Genomic DNA, 20,860 nt, shown 5'->3' with positions numbered 1-20,860 from the left:
GAACCATCTCATAGACAGCAATGAGAATTCTCCCCTCCAGCGGCACGAGCGGCCGGCGTCGGGCGTTTTGTCGCGGAGGTGTGAATGGGGTGTAATAAATAATAAATAAATGCGTGGGAATGACATGAACGCAGCCCAGCCAAGGCAAGTGACCAAAGGCACAGAACCCAGAAGGAAGACCGGGTGAAGATGGAAGTGTCCAGGCCCCGCCTGATTCATCGCAGCACTGGAGGGCTCAGTCTGAAAATTGAAGTGTACACTAATGTGCTAATATGCTGTGCATACTTGTACGTTGTGGCATAACCTACCCCAGGGCCTCTAAAAAGTAGTAATGTCAGGAAAGTTTACTACCGCTTTATTATCACAGGATCCCAGGAGCCTCTCATGGGGCCCCCTACTGACCCGGTGGCCCTTGGGCAGTGTCTAAGTGCACAGTTGCCAACATTTAAAAAATATTTTCAGGGCCACTTTTTTATACAGTATAAGTGCTATATTTAGAGTAGCTGAGATCCCCGATGTTCCTCTATACATCATAGTAGTAATCACAAAATTAAAGGAGTACTAATAATGGGGCAGAACAAATATGAGAACTGATATTTCCTTTAGTTGAACTAACAAAAGTGTGTCCATTCTAGAGCTGGTAACATTGAGGATATTCAGTATAATTTTAAAGAACTGTTTTTGTGGGTAAGCGACATAGGGGAGGAGTATGGATGGTATATATGTGGGAAGTATGTGCAGATGAGGAAGAGGAATGTGGAGGGTCTAACAGTGGGCACTATGTACAGGAGAGGAGTACAAAGGGTACGGAAAAAAGCACTATGTACAGGAGAGGAGTGTGAAGGGTATGACAATGGGCAGTATGTACAGGAAGAGTGAGGGGGTATGACAGAGGGTAGTACGTACCAGAGAGAAGTGTGGAGGGTATGATGGGGCAGTATGTACAGGAGAGGAGTGTGGAGGGTATGACAGTGGGCAGTATGTACAGGAGAGGAATGTAGACGGTATGATAGTGGGCTCTATGTATAGGAGAGGAGTGTGGAGGGTATGACAGTGAACACTATGTATAGGAGAGGAGTGTGGAGGGTATGACAGTGGGCACTATGTATAGGAGAGGAGTGTGGAGGGTATGACAGTGAGCAGTATGTACAGGAGAGGAGTGTGGAGGGTGCGACAGTGGGCACTAAGTACAGGAGAGACGTGTATGACAGCAGGCACTATGTACAGGAGAGGAGTGTGAAGGGTATGACAGTGGGCGCTATGTATAGGAGAGGAGTGTGGAGGGTATGACAGTGGGCACTATGTACAGGAGAGGAGTGTGTAGGGTATGACAGTGGGTGCTATGTATAGGAGAGAAGTGTGGAGAGTATGACAGTGGGCACTATGTACAGAAGAGGAGTGTGGAGAGTATGACAGTGAGCACTATGTACAGGAGTGGAAGGATATTTAGGGACTGAGTAGTGGTTAAGCGGGTCATACATGGATTGAAATTACGCCAATTATGCAGAGACCAGCCATAGTCAATCTATGTATGGGCTAGCTGGTTTTACACAAGTCAATCTATTAATCAACTTGAGTACAACCAGCCTGTTTTTTTTTTCTTAAAACAATCAGTGCTGCCAGCTAAAGTTAGCAACACTGATCATTGTATTCACTGGCAGAACACAATAACACTGAAGGAGTGATTCCCCCATCCACAGGTCAGCAGGTGAGAGGGTGTGTGAGGACAGGCTGGGGAGAGATAGTAGTCAGTGGCTGGGTAGGCACTGGTAGTATCAGAGCCAGATACACACAGGTTACATACGCCACGATCGTTAGAGCGAGAACAATAATTCTAGTACTAGACCTCCTCTGTAACTCTAAACATGTAACCTAAAAAAATGTAAAGCATTGCTTAGGATACCAAAAAAAATTGTGCTAACTTAACTAACTGTAAAATAGATAGTGCAGCGCTAAAAGTCCAATAATAGAAAGTCCAAGTAGAATCTTTTCTAAAGTGACTGGTGATGAGTAGAAATCATGCAGGTGCTGTAGCGTGGAAATAAGTAGAAACACCTCCACCAATGGTAGTAATGGCCGCTCACCTCACAGATATGACCCTCTGCTAGATAGGGTCATAAACAGCATTCCCATAAGGGTATCTCCAAAGAGGAAATCCAGCAATGATATAAATGGTCTACAAAGGAAGGTCAGCAATCAAGCATCAGATCTTTTGCTCTCCTAGACAGAAGTTGTCTAAGGCTAATTTAAACTCACCTGAGACAGACAACCAGTGCTCTTGGCCTGGAAACCCTTAGACAACTTCTGTCTAGGAGAGCAAAAGATCTGATGCTTGATTGCATCAAGCATCTGGGCAGTCTGCCAAGTTTTTAACAGGAAACATTGTAACTGACACTTCCTTCTTAGATCAAAGGGATACACTTCTGTGTGTAAAGAACAAATCTGGGCAGTCTGCGAAGTTTGTAAACAAAATGAAACATTGTAACTAACTAACATTGTAACTAAATTTAACCACTTAAAGTCCAACACTTGTTTCTTAAGTTAGAAAGCAATATTATTTGCTAGAAAATTACTTGGAACTGCCAAACATTATATATATTTTAGCAGAGACTCTAGGGAATACAATGGCTATTGCTGCAATATGTTATGTCACACTGCATTTTCCCACTTCAATGAATAATAAAAACCATAAAAACAAAACAGTGAAGTTAGCCCATTTTTTTTTTTTTATGTGAAAGATGATGTTACGCCGCAACAATCGTGAGAGAATCGTGATCTATCTTCTAAGCAAAAAAATTGCAATTCTCATTTTAGCCAGAATCGTGCAGCTCTGTACCCTGCAACATAAAAAGTGCAAAGACCACCATAGAGTCATTTTCTAGCAAAAAACAAATGATGATTTTTACATGTAGTAGAGAAGTGTCAGAATTGGCCTGGGTGGCAAGGGGTTAATTACCATGAGTAATATACAAATAATTATTATAAGCACTGTGATCCTATCAGTCTGCTGCAGTGTGTCAGCTTGTATTTATATTGGCCGCTCTGAATGTAGCTTCTGACAGGCTGTGCAAGCAGGCCCGTATCTCCGGAACCATAAATGATAGCCGTCCCATATTTTCACCAGTTGTGGGGTAGGTCTTCCCATGCCTACCCCCAAATGTGGGGTTTCTGTGACCTCTGGTCATCGAGCTACAACCCCCCAAATTCGATCTTAGAAAAAAAAAAAATCTTAAAAAAAAAAAAAACTGCTACCCACCGCACCACACACACCTCACCTCTGTACAGGACTCTATATACTCCTCTGTATACTATCTATATACTTCGCCACCCCCCTCTGAGGTACCGAGCATGCGCACTGCTACCCACCGCACCACACACACCTCACCTCACCTCTGTACAGGACTCTATATACTCCTCTGTATTAGTGTCATAAATAATGAAAGCATTGTGGCTGCAGTTACTGTGACAGTGTAATCTGTGTTATAAGAGCCATGCTGAATTGATTGTTTCTTTACATTCTTGCCCTGTGCTGTGACAGTGTGCTTATTTACCAGGCAGCAGGTCAGGTCAGTTGCTTTTCACTAGTGAACATGATGAGCCATCCATCCCGACCAGCTCATACCTCCCGACCCTCTCATACAACAGCCACATCAACCTAGCTAGTGGGATTTAATGGTTCAAGGCACTGCTTTCTCGGGGTTACAGACTCAGTTTTTTTTATTGTGTATGATAAGCTGCCGCTGCTGTGGGCACCTCCAGGACCGGACTGAGCCGGCCCGGGCCCTCCCACCACAGGACCCTCGGGCAGTCCGCCCCTGCACACCAGATGGTGAGTCCACCCCTGCACACTGATATCTGGTACACTGAATGCCACTCAGTGTATAGATATCAGTGTTATATAGGGAATAGCACTTAGACCTAGTTCACATTGAAGCAATTTACCATGCGATTTGACATGTCAAATCGCATGGCAATGGCACTACCCGAATCGGTGCGATGCCCCATTTGTGGCGCTGCACCGATTCCCAAAAGTAGTTTCTGTACAACTTTTGGCGACTTCTTGGTGCAATTTCCATAGACATCTGTGCAGCAACCCGCACAAACCTTAATTTTGAAAATGTACCATTTGTTGCACTTTAATGTACATTTTAGTTTTCTTTAATTCCTATAATAAACATTTATTTTGATTGTAGTGTCGAGAAATTCTTTGAACGCATGCAATATGGGCAGTGCAATATGTAGGTAGGACTTTGTGTGGATGCAGCTTGAACGTGGGTGGGGACACATGGGCAGAGACTCAGGGGGCCCCATGATTTCCTTTTGCCCGGGGGCCCCATCAGGGCCAGATTAAGAACATCATGGGCCTGGTGCTGAGGATTTTGGTGGGGCTTTTTAGGCTGCATTCACACCTCCGCGACAAGTAACGCCGCGTACGCGGCGTATTTTGCCGCGAATAGTGTAACTTTTTTTTTACAAATCCTTCCTATTGCTTTGTATGGCCGAACGCCAATGCCACCTGAAAAAAAGGGTCCGGGACTTTTTTTCATAACGCAGGTGTACAGCGTCTATGAGATGTGAACCATCTCATAGACAGCAATGAGAATTCTCCCCTCCAGCGGCACGAGCGGCCGGCGTCGGGCGTTTTGTCGCGGAGGTGTGAATGGGGTGTAATAAATAATAAATAAATGCGTGGGAATGACATGAACGCAGCCCAGCCAAGGCAAGTGACCAAAGGCACAGAACCCAGAAGGAAGACCGGGTGAAGATGGAAGTGTCCAGGCCCCGCCTGATTCATCGCAGCACTGGAGGGCTCAGTCTGAAAATTGAAGTGTACACTAATGTGCTAATATGCTGTGCATACTTGTACGTTGTGGCATAACCTACCCCAGGGCCTCTAAAAAGTAGTAATGTCAGGAAAGTTTACTACCGCTTTATTATCACAGGATCCCAGGAGCCTCTCATGGGGCCCCCTACTGACCCGGTGGCCCTTGGGCAGTGTCTAAGTGCACAGTTGCCAACATTTAAAAAATATTTTCAGGGCCACTTTTTTATACAGTATAAGTGCTATATTTAGAGTAGCTGAGATCCCCGATGTTCCTCTATACATCATAGTAGTAATCACAAAATTAAAGGAGTACTAATAATGGGGCAGAACAAATATGAGAACTGATATTTCCTTTAGTTGAACTAACAAAAGTGTGTCCATTCTAGAGCTGGTAACATTGAGGATATTCAGTATAATTTTAAAGAACTGTTTTTGTGGGTAAGCGACATAGGGGAGGAGTATGGATGGTATATATGTGGGAAGTATGTGCAGATGAGGAAGAGGAATGTGGAGGGTCTAACAGTGGGCACTATGTACAGGAGAGGAGTACAAAGGGTACGGAAAAAAGCACTATGTACAGGAGAGGAGTGTGAAGGGTATGACAATGGGCAGTATGTACAGGAAGAGTGAGGGGGTATGACAGAGGGTAGTACGTACCAGAGAGAAGTGTGGAGGGTATGATGGGGCAGTATGTACAGGAGAGGAGTGTGGAGGGTATGACAGTGGGCAGTATGTACAGGAGAGGAATGTAGACGGTATGATAGTGGGCTCTATGTATAGGAGAGGAGTGTGGAGGGTATGACAGTGAACACTATGTATAGGAGAGGAGTGTGGAGGGTATGACAGTGGGCACTATGTATAGGAGAGGAGTGTGGAGGGTATGACAGTGAGCAGTATGTACAGGAGAGGAGTGTGGAGGGTGCGACAGTGGGCACTAAGTACAGGAGAGACGTGTATGACAGCAGGCACTATGTACAGGAGAGGAGTGTGAAGGGTATGACAGTGGGCGCTATGTATAGGAGAGGAGTGTGGAGGGTATGACAGTGGGCACTATGTACAGGAGAGGAGTGTGTAGGGTATGACAGTGGGTGCTATGTATAGGAGAGAAGTGTGGAGAGTATGACAGTGGGCACTATGTACAGAAGAGGAGTGTGGAGAGTATGACAGTGAGCACTATGTACAGGAGTGGAAGGATATTTAGGGACTGAGTAGTGGTTAAGCGGGTCATACATGGATTGAAATTACGCCAATTATGCAGAGACCAGCCATAGTCAATCTATGTATGGGCTAGCTGGTTTTACACAAGTCAATCTATTAATCAACTTGAGTACAACCAGCCTGTTTTTTTTTTCTTAAAACAATCAGTGCTGCCAGCTAAAGTTAGCAACACTGATCATTGTATTCACTGGCAGAACACAATAACACTGAAGGAGTGATTCCCCCATCCACAGGTCAGCAGGTGAGAGGGTGTGTGAGGACAGGCTGGGGAGAGATAGTAGTCAGTGGCTGGGTAGGCACTGGTAGTATCAGAGCCAGATACACACAGGTTACATACGCCACGATCGTTAGAGCGAGAACAATAATTCTAGTACTAGACCTCCTCTGTAACTCTAAACATGTAACCTAAAAAAATGTAAAGCATTGCTTAGGATACCAAAAAAAATTGTGCTAACTTAACTAACTGTAAAATAGATAGTGCAGCGCTAAAAGTCCAATAATAGAAAGTCCAAGTAGAATCTTTTCTAAAGTGACTGGTGATGAGTAGAAATCATGCAGGTGCTGTAGCGTGGAAATAAGTAGAAACACCTCCACCAATGGTAGTAATGGCCGCTCACCTCACAGATATGACCCTCTGCTAGATAGGGTCATAAACAGCATTCCCATAAGGGTATCTCCAAAGAGGAAATCCAGCAATGATATAAATGGTCTACAAAGGAAGGTCAGCAATCAAGCATCAGATCTTTTGCTCTCCTAGACAGAAGTTGTCTAAGGCTAATTTAAACTCACCTGAGACAGACAACCAGTGCTCTTGGCCTGGAAACCCTTAGACAACTTCTGTCTAGGAGAGCAAAAGATCTGATGCTTGATTGCATCAAGCATCTGGGCAGTCTGCCAAGTTTTTAACAGGAAACATTGTAACTGACACTTCCTTCTTAGATCAAAGGGATACACTTCTGTGTGTAAAGAACAAATCTGGGCAGTCTGCGAAGTTTGTAAACAAAATGAAACATTGTAACTAACTAACATTGTAACTAAATTTAACCACTTAAAGTCCAACACTTGTTTCTTAAGTTAGAAAGCAATATTATTTGCTAGAAAATTACTTGGAACTGCCAAACATTATATATATTTTAGCAGAGACTCTAGGGAATACAATGGCTATTGCTGCAATATGTTATGTCACACTGCATTTTCCCACTTCAATGAATAATAAAAACCATAAAAACAAAACAGTGAAGTTAGCCCATTTTTTTTTTTTTATGTGAAAGATGATGTTACGCCGCAACAATCGTGAGAGAATCGTGATCTATCTTCTAAGCAAAAAAATTGCAATTCTCATTTTAGCCAGAATCGTGCAGCTCTGTACCCTGCAACATAAAAAGTGCAAAGACCACCATAGAGTCATTTTCTAGCAAAAAACAAATGATGATTTTTACATGTAGTAGAGAAGTGTCAGAATTGGCCTGGGTGGCAAGGGGTTAATTACCATGAGTAATATACAAATAATTATTATAAGCACTGTGATCCTATCAGTCTGCTGCAGTGTGTCAGCTTGTATTTATATTGGCCGCTCTGAATGTAGCTTCTGACAGGCTGTGCAAGCAGGCCCGTATCTCCGGAACCATAAATGATAGCCGTCCCATATTTTCACCAGTTGTGGGGTAGGTCTTCCCATGCCTACCCCCAAATGTGGGGTTTCTGTGACCTCTGGTCATCGAGCTACAACCCCCCAAATTCGATCTTAGAAAAAAAAAAATCTTAAAAAAAAAAAAAAAAAAAAAAATTTTTTTTTTTTTTTTTTTTTTTGGGCAAAGGGGCCTATCTTGAGAAAGGGGCCTGGAGCTGCAGCTCCATCAGCCCCATTGTTAATCCGGCCCTGGGCCCCATGAGCTGTCAGTCCGCCCCTGACGGCGAGGCCTTTGATGTAAGTGGGAGAACTGTGGCCTCTGGTGTAAAGGGGAGCTCTGATATAATGAGTGTTGTGAGAAGTTGAACCCTGATTTACCCTAGCGTACTTACTTAGAGGGAAAAGAGAGAAGGGGGGAGACTTCAGTCACAGACTGGGATAGAACGTTAGCTCACTCACTCCTCGGCAGTCAGCACCTCTCATCCAGATGTATCTAAGGCTGCTTGGCTTATAATTTCCCGACCCCACTTTCCTTTTCTGAGGTACAGCACTGGGGATTGGAGTGTGGGCAGAGAACGAGGGGTAGAGGCGGGAGAAAGAGGTGCAGATTGAGCCCTCTCTCCTTTCCCATCTGTGTGTGTGTTTGGAGGGGATTGATAGTGTTGGCTTTGGGCAACCCTGCTGGGAAGCCATATGCCGCGTACACACGCTCAAAATTTCCGACAACAAATGTTCGGTAGGAGCTTTTGGTCAGAAATTCTGACCGTGTGTAGGCCCTATCGGACATTTTACAACAACAAAAATTTGAGAGCTGGTTCTCGAATTTTCCGACAACAAAATCCATTCTCGTAAATTCCGAGCGTGTCTAGAGAATTCCGACGCACAAAATTCCACGCATGCTCTGAATCGAGTACGAGGCAGAAGCGCTCGGTCTGGTAAAACTAGCGTTCGTAATGGAGATAGCACATTCCTCACGCTGTAATGGACTGAAAAGCATGAAGCTGAAAAACACGAATCGTCCCTCACCAAACATCTACTAACACGAGATTAGCAGAAGGTGCCCAAAGGGTGGCGCACTTGCTATTGAACTTCCGTTTTATTGTGCCGTCGTACGTGCTGTGCGTGACTGCGTTCTTGATGTTCGCAATTTCCGACAACATTTGTGTGACCGTGTGTATGCAAGACAAGTTTGAGCCAACATCTGTCGGAAATTTATCCACGGTTTTGTTGCCGGAATGTCCGATCGTGTGTACGCGGCAGTAGTCTGGTCTGAATTATGTGTCTGGGTCTCAAACAGTCTGAAATTCGGATGCATGATTCCAAACCCAAACTGCCTGGGTGAATCCCGAACAGGTGGCAACCTTACCCCTGCTGTGCGCAGCATCTGATTTAAGTGTGAACCCAGCATTTAGGCTGCATTCACACCTGAGCGTTTTGTAGCCTGAAGCGATAAAACGCTAGAGGGGAAAAAATACATCATTCTTTATGGAGATGGTTCATATCTCCACTCCAAAACGCCTGAAGCCGAACGCCTGAAGCTCAAATTAGTTCTGGACCCTTTTTTGTTGCGCTAATCGTGCTGATTTGGGCGTTTTTGAATGTTTTTAATCCCCATAGAAACTAATGGAAATGCTCACCGAGCGTTTCTACGGGCGTTTTGTCGCTTTAATCTGTTCTGTGAAATAGAATATTCACCCAGGAAGAAGATAAAAAAATCTACCAACATAGCAACAAATGATGAAAGAGATGAGCATTTTTCCTATTGGCTAAAATAAAAAACAACGAAGTTCAAAAACGTCGGACAACGCTGTATGCAAACGCGCGAACACGTGTTAATACGGGCAACAAAACGTGCGACAAATGCCAGAAAAAACTATCGAAAATGCTACGCTCAGGTGTGAATGCGGCCTAAAAAATCACCTTTTATAAGCTGTACAATACAAAGACATACAGTATATACTGTACTAAACAGCTTTCAGTATAGCAAACCCATAAACTAATAACAATTTTTAGGACACTGATGTCACCAATTTATCAATATAAAAAGACAAATTTATTTACACATGAGTTTTAAAATCAATACCTTAGTACCTAAAAAAAAAAATGTGCCTGTTATAAATACTGCCCAGCATAGAGGACAGAGGAACTCCACATAATTATTCAAAAAATCAGAAATGACTACCCATTATTATAGTACAATGGGGGCTCCACCATCCATACACACTTCACTCAACATGCTTCGTGGTGAGATGCATTTTCAGGAGTAAGTTGAGGAAGCAGCAGTAACCTGTTAACCACTTCAGCCCCAGACCATTTGGCTGGCCAAAGGCCAGAGCACTTTTTGCGATTCAGTATTGCGCCGTTTTAACTGACAATTGCGCGGTTGTGCGACGTTGCTCTCAAACAAAATTGACGTCCCTTTTTTTTCACAAACAGAGCTTTCTTTTGGTGGTATTTGATCACCTCTGCAGGTTTTATTTTTTGCGCTATAAACAAAAATAAAGAGACAATTTTTTAAAAAAAAAGCAATATTTTTGTACTTTTTGCTATAATAAATATCCCCAAAAAATATATTAAAATGTATTTTTTCATAGTTAGATCAGTTTTAGAATAAATGAAAATACTTTTCCACAATAGTTTGTGAAACCACATAAATATATAAATAACCAGTGACATCCATGTGAAAAGAAAGTTAGTCCACTGTAAACAATAAAATCCATTTTAAAAGAAAACTTTGACCCAAGAGGTCTCTTGACACTACATCCAAGGCATTTACAATGTTACATTTTGACCATACATGTGCTTTGATTGCAAACAGATTTACTAGGAAGAAACGGAAAACCTGTCTTCAGTGACTTATACTAAGGCCTGGTTCTCACTACTGCAATTTCAGATGCAACTTGAGTCACCCAGAATCGCATGACAAGGAAAATCACATCACACTGGCCTGGATTCAAGAAGCAATTGCGCCTGTGTAACCATAAGTTACACAGCGCAATTGCTTACTTGCCCCGGCGTAACGAATGCTCCTGATTCAGGAACCTCGTTACGCTGACTGCAGCCTAAGATATGCGCGGCATAAGGCTCTTATGCCCGCATATCTTAGGCTGCATTCTTGCGATGGCCGCTAGGTGGCGTTCCCGTTGTGCTCAGCGTATAGTATGCAAATTGCATACTAACGCCGATTCACAATGTTGCCTGAGCCCTGCGTACGCAGTTTACGTAGTTTCCGTACGGCGGTTTTCGCGTAAGGCTGCCCCTGCTATTAGCAGGCGCAGCCAATGTTACGTATACCCGTCGTTCCCGCGTTGCGAAATTTGAAATTTACATACTTTGCGTAAGTGAATCGTGAATGGCGCTGGACGCCATTCACGTTCACTTTGAAGCAAATGACGTCCTTGCGACGTCATTTGCCGCAATGCACGTCGGGAAAGTTTCCCGACGGAGCATGCGCTCTACGATCGGCGCGGGAACGCGCCTAATTTAAATGATTCCCGCCCCCTACGGGATCATTTAAATTGCGCGCACTTACGCCGGACATTTTGCCGGCGCGCCCGCGCAATTTACGGAGCTACTGCTCCGTGAATCAAGGGCAGCGCAGTAAATTTGCGGGGGCGCAGGGCAAAAACGTTGCCCTGCGCCTCCGTAAAATATGCGCAATTCTACCTGAATCCAGCCCACTGTTTTTAATTCCTAATCATGTGACTCAGCACAGAGAGATTTTGGAAAAGGTTCATGAACTACTTTGGTGTGATTCCAGTGCAGTGATTCCATTGTGGTCCTACCAAATATCACTACATAATCGCACAGTTAAAGTTGGATACAAATCTAATTTCAGCAGTGTAAACCTAGCTTAAATACCAAACTTTAAATTCTTGCACAGGTAGCTCTTGTTTCACTAATTGCTTCTAATATTATATCTGATTAACTCTAAAGTCCAAGACTTATTCTCCAATTGTGCAATTACTTTATCTTCTTCTAATCTGGCCTAAACAGTCTATAAACATACTCTTTATCCAACACCAGCATGTGCAATTAATATAAGCAATGCAGATAATGGAGACTGCAGATATGATATTGCTAATCACCTCAGCAATACGCTTCATGAATCATGAATAGTGTGCTATAAATAGGTGTGCAGAGAGGATCCTGAAGGTTTGGCTCTGAAGAAAAGTGCATAGCCCTCAAAACGCTGAGGCCAACTAGGATCCCAGGGAAGTTCTCCTGAGCTTTGGAGTAAGCTGAGTCTTAAAGGGGTTGTAAAGGTAAAACATTTTTTTTCCCTAAATAGCTTCCTTTACCTTAGTGCAGTCCACCTTCACTTACCTCATCCTTCCATTTTGCTTTTAAATGTCCTTATTTCTTCTGAGAAATGCACACTTCCTGTTCTTTTGTCTGTAACTCCACAGTAATGCAAGGCTTTCTCCCTGGCGTGGAGAAAGCCTCTTGATGGGGCGAGCAGGAGTGTCAGGACGCCCACTAACACACAGGTCCTTTCTCTATCTGCAAAGTAGAGAGTGTCCTGACTTGCCCGCTCTCCCCCTCCCCCCTCAAGAGGTTTTCTCCACACCAGGGAGAAAGCCTCGCATTATGGTGTGTAATTACAGATAGAAGAACAGGAAGTGAGCATTTCTCAGAAGAAATTAGGACATTTAAAAGCAAAATTGAAAGATGAGGTAGGTGAAGGAGGACTGCACTAAGGTAAAGGAAGCTATTTAGGGAAAAAAATAATTTCCTTTACAACCCATTTAAGTACATTTGTGTAGCTTGATATACTGTTCCAGTCACATGGCTTGTAAGTATATTTTAATGTAAATTTATAAGAAAGGTCACATAGGATAATTCACTAGGTTGGTGCACCCTCTTTTGCTTGTGTTTTTATAGTTTGTTTCAGGATGCCCACAGTTCCAAAGCTTGAAGTACTGGTAGTTGTCCTGAGTTGAGAAGCAGTTACCATACTATCACACTAATGTGCAGGAGGTGGTTTGTTTTGGATGTACAGATCGGTCAGCTCAGGCGGCGGTAAACACGCAAAAGATCGGTCCAGGCAGCAGGCACAAACGTGGTCAATAAAAAGGCCAGATCCAGTACAGGCAGCAGGCAGAGGCCACACAGATAGCTGAACAAAGATGGCTCTTTAAAGAGCATCAGGCATGTGAAATCCTTTTGGTGACACCATTACTGATGTGGCAGTGATCAGGGACACTGAGTGCACAGTGGCGATTAAGGACACTGACTGGCAGCACTGGTCTTGTGACATTGTTCTGTTATGATGATGATCAGAGATAATGGTTGGTGACACTGACATACAGTGATATCAGATCAGCCAGCCATTGACATGATCACCGGAAAAGTTGTATAATGTTACCTTAATGATACTGAATTTGTTCTAGAGACAGTGGGGTAGATTCAGATAGATTAGCGGATCTTTAGATCCGCGTAATCTATCTGATTTACGATCCGCCGGCGCAAATTTGCGAGGCTAGTGCAGTATTCAGAAAGCACTTACCTCGAAACTTGTGCCGGCGGATCGTAAATCACCCGGCGGAATTCAGATTCCGCGGCTAGGGGGAGTGTAGTATTTAAATCAGGCGTGTCCCCGCGCCGATTTAAATGCGCATGCGCCGTCCGCGAATTTTCCCGGCGTGCATTGCTCCCAATGACGTTGAACGCAAACGACGTAAAAAAAAAGCGACGGGCGGGCGTTCGTTTCTGAATCGGCGGATCTCCTCATTTGCATATTCGTCGCGTATACAAATGGAAGCGCCACCTAGCGGCCGGCGGGAGATTGCAGCCTAAGATCCGACGGTGTAAGTCACTTACACCTGTCGGATCTAAGGGAGATCTATGCGTAACTGATTCTTATGAATTAGTCGCATAGATCCGACTGTCGGATCTCAGAGATACGACGGCATATCAGGAGATACGCCGTCGTATCTCTATCTGAATCTCCCCCACTATGTGACAAAAAAAAAAAAAGATTTACATTTTATTTTGTTACATACTGTCACCATAGCAGTGCAGCGTCACCATTTCTGACACTCTACGGCAGCATGCAGCAATTGAGAACTACTGTGATAGCGGTGATTGGCCCTATACTGTGTGATCACTGTTACCAATCACAGAGATCGCAGTAGTAAACAATGACATCATTAACCACTTCCTTACTGTGCATTTAAACCCCCTTCCTGCCCAGACCAATTTTCAGCTTTCAGCGCTGACACATTTTAAATGACAATTGCGCGGTCATACAACACTGTACCCAAATGATATTTTTAGATTTTTTTTCCCCACAAATAGAGCTTTCTTTTGGTTATATTTGATCACCTCTTTGGTTTTTATTTTTTGCGCTATAAACAAAAAAAACTGAAAATTTTGAAAAAAAACACAATATTTTTTTACTTTTTGTTATAATAATATTCCAATTTTTTTTAGGCTGATACGTATTCTTCTACATATTTATGGTAAAAAAAAACGCAAATAGGGGAAAATTGATTGGTTTGCGCAAAAGTTATAGCGCCTTCAAAATAGGGGATAGATTTATGATTTATTTTTTACTAGTAATGGCGGCGATCTGCGATTTTTGTCAGGCCTGCGATATTGTGGCGGACATATCAGACACCTTTGACACTATTTTGAGACCATTCATATTTATACAGCGAACAGTGCTATAAATATGCACTGATTACCGTATAAATGTGACTGGCAGGGAAGGGGTTAACACTAGGGGGCGAGGAAGGGGTTAAATGTATTTCCTGGGAGTGATTCTTACTGTGGGGGGAGGGGACTGACTGGGGGAGCTGACCGATCTGTATCCCTATGTACAAGGGACACAGCATCGGCCTCCTCTCTCCCTGACAGGACGTGGAGCTCTGTGTTTACACACAGAGCTCCACATCCTGCCTCTGTAATTGCCGATCGCGAGTACCTGGCAGACAACGCGACCGCCAGGCACGCGCATCGGCATCACGTGACACGCCGAGCACAGTTTTTCCCCACTGCGTGCCCTCGGCGGCACGCGGGGTGAATGTAAACAGCAGGACGTCCAGGGACGTCCACCCGGCAGTTGAGAGCCGCAATGTGGACGTTTTTCGTCTATAGCGCGGCTCTCAAGTCGTTAATGACAGCCATTGTTTACTACTATTTATTGTGATCACTGTGATTGGTCAAAGCAATCACATGGTACAGGGCCAACCACAGCCAAACCTGCTGAGAGCGCGCACAAGCAACCGCTGCAGAAGAACGTAGAGTGCTTAGTAGCCATGCCAATCCAATTGCTTTAGTATTTTCTGAGTCATTGACCTGGAGCAACCATGCAGATGAAAAATTCACTTTCTGTATATTTAGGCTACATTGACATGGCTTTTCACAAGTGGCAGTTTCTTGCCAGCCATTCTAAACAATGCATGTACACGGTCTACGTGCCAAGCAGCAGCTGTCAGATTTGTACAAATAGCCAGTGCCACTGCTGCATGCATGTACCTCTGCATGCAAACAGAGGTACTGAGCAACCCTGGAAGCAGACAGTGTGCATCTAGGGATAGCAGCTCTGAAGACTTTCTTACTGTAGCTAGTTGGGCAGTTTGTATGAGATTATAGCACACAATGCAGCTCCATTCAGAGGTGACCATTTAGCTGCCTTAGGACACAGCAAACTATTCGCCCCTCATTGCTTGTCTAAATGTAGCCTTAAGGGATAACTATACCCAAAAACAAAAATGTAACATATTGTGGTCTTAAAGATGTTGAGGATTGTTTTTGTTTTTTTCAGGCCAAAAACATTTTCAACAAACGCCTATTGATCTTGCCAGAAATGCAGTATTTATATCACCTAATGCAGTATCTATGTCACTTATCTTTCTTCTATATTTGCATGGGCAGGCTGATTGTACCCAAATCGATCTTGCAGCCGTTAGCAGTAACCATTGTATTCTGCCGACTGGGAAGGCTCCACACGCCCCCTGCTGGCAGAATACAATAGATATGCGGGAGGCATTCCCTCATCAACACAGTCAGTGTTGATGGAAGAATCAATCGATTTTCTTTTCTGATTCGCTACTTAAAGTGGAACTACACTTCATCTGAGCACCACAAACCAAAAAGACTATTTTATTTTTAATATTCAAAACAAACTCCATGTCTCAATGCTTTATTTTGCAGAAAAATCACTTTGAAAAACACACCCTTGCACTTATAGCTGAGGCCTTCTTGAGTAAGGGCAGATGATTCATATACTTCTTGTATTCAATCTGCCCTTAGCTCAGGCATGCATGCAGGAGGAAAAACCCAGACATCTTTACTGCCATTGTGCTATATGTTGGGTGTCCAGTGTGCCCTTGAGGAGGGGTGGTCTCTCTCCAGGCTCACCTGCACTCTGCCTATCCATTATAATGCATGTGCTTCTATATAAAGAAAAAAAAAAGGCAAAAAAAGACTGAGTAGTTCATCGAGTCTACCCATAAATACACTATGGAGGCTCTCAAAACTGATAGTTAGGACTGTAGGTGGGGTGCCATGAAACAGGGGGTCTTCGCATTTTCTCTTGAGGCGAAGAGGTCCACCTCCAGAGTTCCCCATCTCTTGTTCAGGAGATGAAAGACCTCCTGGTTGAGGGTCCACTCGCCCTCCCTCAGCTGCCTTCGACTGAGGAAGTCTGCTGTCACGTTTCTTTCTCCCCTCAGAAAGACCGCCGAAAGGGAGAGGGTGTGGATCTCGGCCCAGCCCAGAATCTCTGCTGTCAGGACCGACAAACTTTCGCTTCTCGTGCCGCCCTGCTTGTTTAAGTAGGCTACGGCCGATGAATTGTCCGATCTCACCTGAATGTGGTGCCCCTGGAGTTCTTCCTGAAAGAACCTGAGGGCTAGGCCCACTGCCCTCAGCTCCTTCCAATTGGAAGATCTTTTCAGATCCTGGAGACCCCAGGTACCCTGCGCTGGAAGTGATCCCAGGTGCGCTCCCCAGCCCTTGCGTCTGTGGTTACCACCCGAGACACCGGGATAATCCACAGACGTCCTTGGGTTACGTTGGTGGCCTTTCTCCACCACCAGAGGGATCTTTTTACCTGAAGTGGTACTTGAATCAAGGAGTCTAGGGCTTCTAGGCTGTGATCCCAGACCCTTAGTAGGAAGGCCTGCAGCGGGCGAAAGTGAATACCTGCCCACTGCACGGCTGGGAGGGCAGATGTCAACAGACCTAGCGTTGACATCAGGGACCTTAGTGACACCTGTTGATTGTTTTGGAGGGAAGCCACTGCTCTGTCCAACTTCTCGACTTTTTCTACCGGGAGGAACACTCTTGAGAGAGTAGAATCCAGCAGGTACCCCAGGTAAGTGATCCGTTGGGATGGATTTAAACTGGACTTTTCTAGGTTCAGTAACCACCCTAGGTCCGTTAGAACCTTCTTGGTCACTTCCAGGTCCCTGGATAGCTGCTCTGGCGAGGCTGCGAAAAGAAGCAGGTCGTCCAGATAGGCTATGATGGATATTCCCTGAAGTCGCAGAAACGCTATGGGTTCTGCCAGGATCTTGGTAAAAATCCGGGGCGATGAGGATAGCCCGAATGGCAGAGCCTGGAACTGGAGGTGTACAATCGTTCCCTCTAGGTCCACGGCCAATCGCAGATATTTCTGAGAATTCTCTGCGATCGGAACGTGTAAGTATGCGTCTCTGAGGTCCAGAGATACCATGAAACAATTGAGGGGAAGGAGGGCTCTGACTGTATAAATCGATTCCATGCGGAATTTCCTGTATGAAATGGATCTGTTCAGAGGTTTTAGGTTTAGGATTAACCTGTATTTCCCCGAGGGCTTCTTTACCACAAAGATGTGTGAATAAAATCCCCTTCCTTCCTCTGCCCTTGGAACTCTGAGGATGACACTCTGATCCTCTAGCTCCCTTAGAGCTCCCAACAAGGCTTCGGATTTCTCCTTGTCCCTGGGTAGATGGGTGACTAGGTATCTCTGGGGGGGAGGTGATGAAAATTCCAGTCGGTATCCCCCTCTTATGACCGCCAGGACAAACTGGTTTGGGGAAATTGATTCCCATTGTGGGAGAAAGGTCCCCAGTCTTCCTCCCACCCTGACTAACGAGTCATGGGTTCTTAGGGGGCTGGACAGGAGGGTGAAAAATCGCTCCACCTCTGCCTCTGCCCCTGGGGGTCCAAACCTTCTTTTGGCCTGCCGGTTTGGCCCCTTTTTGTTTTTGCGGACGAAACCCCCTTCCTGCCTGTACTGTGACTTTTCTTTTAGGAGGAAAGGCTTTCTTTTTGTCCGCCGTGCGGTCTAGTACTGCTTCAAGGCCTGGGCCAAAAAGCAAGTCACCTGTGAAGGGAATACCACATAACTTGGATTTAGAGACGCTGTCGCCAGTCCAAGTTTTGAGCCAGAGGGCCCTTCTGGCCGAGTTAGCCAGAGCAGCCGATCTGGCCGACATGCGGACTGACTCCGCTGAGGCATCCGCTATATAAGCGACCCCTTGCAGGATAGTAGGGAAGGAGGCTAAAATAGTTTCCTTATCCGTACCAGCTTCAATGTGCTCCTGAATCTTAGAGAGCCAATGCTCCAGATTGCGAGCCATTACCGTGACGGCAAGTTCTGGTTTCAGGTTCCCTATAGTAGAATCCCAACATTTCTTTAATAGGGAATCCATTCTTTTGTCCATAACATCGGACAAAACCCCCATGTCCTCAAACGCTAAATCCGTGTTCCTGGACACTTGGGAGAAGGCGGCGTCTAATTTGGGGCTCTTGTTCCAAAAAGACGAAGGATCCTCTGAGAAAGGGAATCTCCTCTTTAGGGATCTGGAAAAAAAAGGGTTTCCTTTCAGGATCCTGCCACTCCTTCTTAATGGTCTCAACCAGTATATCATGTACTGGGAAGACCTTTTTCTCTTGCTCCTCCAGACCCCTGTACATTCGATCATGGAGGGTAAGAGGTTTCTTGTCGGTTTGGATACCAAGGGTTGTGTAAACTGCCCCTAAGAGGTCCTCTACCTCATCCAGTGACAATTTGTACCTAGAGGGCTTCCTGGACTCCCCGTCCTGGTCCTCTCCATCTGACCCCTCTTGAGAATCAGAGGTGGCACTATCTGGAGGAACCTGTTCCTCTTGGGAAGGGCCTGCGGAAACATCTGCCATAGCTGTTGCAATGGGTATGACAGGAGCAGGACCCTGAGCCTGTGGCTGGGTTGTAACCTGGGTGGGGACAGCCAAAGGCTGTAACCTCTCAAACAGAGATTTGAATGAGGAGAAAGTGGATGACAGCTCTTTAACAGAGGCTGCAAGTCCTGACTCCTGTTCTAATTCATTTTCCCTGACTAAGGATTGAATGCAATCCCTACATAGGACCTTAGTCCAAGATTCTGGAAGGACATCCCTACAGGAGGCACACTTCCTCTTTGAGCTATGCCTTCCACCACCCGTTTTTTCAATGGCCTTCTGAAATACAGAAAAGGACAGAAACAACAGTTTTAAACAAAAATTATAAACTTGGTTACAACCCTGGGAGTGCACCTAGCCCTCTATAAATCCTGGGACTAAGGACTCCCCCTCCCCTGGCCACCCAGGGGGCTTGCCTCCCCATGCATTGAACCCTACATGGAGAGGCAAACCTAAGCTAGAGAGCGCCCCTCCCCAGGGTACTCTTACCTTAGGCTCGCTGGAGGTAGCGTCAGTTGTCAGGGCTGGCTCTGGAGATGCTGCCGACATGACCGCAGGTGGCTGCTTGCTGAGAGCTTCTCTTCGCCTGTGCGAGATCCGACTCCCTCCAGCGTCCGCCCGGACCTCCTATCAGCACCGCGACCCGGAACCGGAAGTCGCGGTTCAAAGGGGAGACATCCGCTCTACGCCGGAAATGACGTCACCCGCCGTCCAGCCCGCTCGGTTCAAAATTTTTTTGCGGCCTGTAGTACAGGGCGAGCCCTGATGTCTCCCTCGCTGCGCCCCGCTGGACGAGATAGGGGTCCCCCGCAACCAGGAGCCGCGCTCGGCGTGGATGGGGTGGCTAATGGTGGGCCTGCACCGCACCAGGATTCACCTGGAAGCCTCTGCTTCCTTTAAGGTAAAAGAAATGGCCTCAGTCCTCTGACTGAAATTGGCCTAGGTTCCCATGCACAGTGTCTCCCCACCGGAGGAAACACTAATACTGAGGTCTGGCAGGGGGAGTGAGAAATGTATGGGCTGGCGCAGTGTTTCCTAGAGGAAGAGGAGGAGTATCTCTCAATTGTGGGCTGTCCTGAAAGACGGGAGGGGAAAATAACCTTACTCCCTTAAAGTGGAGTTGCCACATTTGGCATGTCTTTTTTTTGGGGGGGGGTGTCCTCTTTTTAGTGGGACTTCCTGTCCCAGCCGCCTAGGTGGCCCCTCCCTGCCAGCGTCCCAGAAGATTGGCTAATGGTAGAGCACAATGCACACCCGGACGCAAAGCCGTAAGCCGGGTGCCCACAGGTGCGGGGCTCCGTGCGGTCGCATCGCTGGACTGTGGGACAGGTAAGTGACAGTTTAATAAAAGTCAGCAGTTAAACAAAAAAATGGTGGAACTCCGCTTTAAAAAGTGCACTAATCCGGTGCACTACAAGGTACAGGCATTCACACAGGCTGCTGCTAGTAGGTCATGAGGGATTAGAATCCATAACTGACAAACAGTCCTGTGAAGTTCCCTGAAATTTCTCTGGGCTCCCAAGTTTCCACATTGCAGCACACTAGGAGTTAACACAGTGGGATGTGCAAACGAGAAGCCGGGGAAATGTCAACACAGAGCACGTGTAGGAGGTGAAAGCATACTTCTGTTAAAATACCAGCTTTGTAATAAATGCTGTTATAATCCATTAAGTGGCCACCGCTGTATGTGCTTTTTAAAATAAATGCAGCTTTATACCTGCATTTGTCTGTGTATAACTGTATATTCTGCTCATGTGACTCTCCGGTCCAGCCCACCTCTTTCTCATGTCTCTCCTGGAGGTCAGTGGGAGTTCTCAGCAGATCAGAAGAGAGGCAGGCGGGGCCGACATCAGGAGAAAGGCGGGCTGGACCGGAGAGTCACATGAGCGGAATATACAGAGAATACAGACAAATGCAGGTATGAAGCTGCATATATTTTAAAAAGCACATACAGCGGTGGCCACTTAATGGATTATAACGGCATTTATTATTTTAACAGAAAAGCTCGGAGCTCTCTCCCGGTAGGGTAGGGG

General features: G+C 45.5%; 1 protein-coding gene across 1 annotated transcript in view; it reads right to left on the bottom strand.

Moving 5' to 3' along the window:
* The window catches only part of TRPM6 (transient receptor potential cation channel subfamily M member 6), a 253,247-nt gene extending 233,871 nt beyond the window's left edge, over positions 1-19,376 (bottom strand). Inside the window, exons 1-3 of the mRNA XM_040324943.1 lie at positions 19,317-19,376; positions 6,833-6,934; positions 2,257-2,358 (exon numbers count right to left, since the gene is read on the bottom strand). Of these exons, the coding sequence (XP_040180877.1) occupies positions 2,257-2,358; positions 6,833-6,934; positions 19,317-19,376 (264 nt within the window). The remainder of the gene's footprint in view (positions 1-2,256; positions 2,359-6,832; positions 6,935-19,316) is intronic.
* Positions 19,377-20,860: the final 1,484 nt, after the last annotated feature.

Source organism: Rana temporaria, chromosome 1 (assembly GCF_905171775.1).
Source record: "Rana temporaria chromosome 1, aRanTem1.1, whole genome shotgun sequence".
In the NCBI taxonomy this organism is placed as follows: Eukaryota; Metazoa; Chordata; class Amphibia; order Anura; family Ranidae; genus Rana; species Rana temporaria.
The sequence above is the reverse complement of the archived record's forward strand: the minus strand, read 5'-3'. Positions and strand labels throughout refer to the sequence as shown.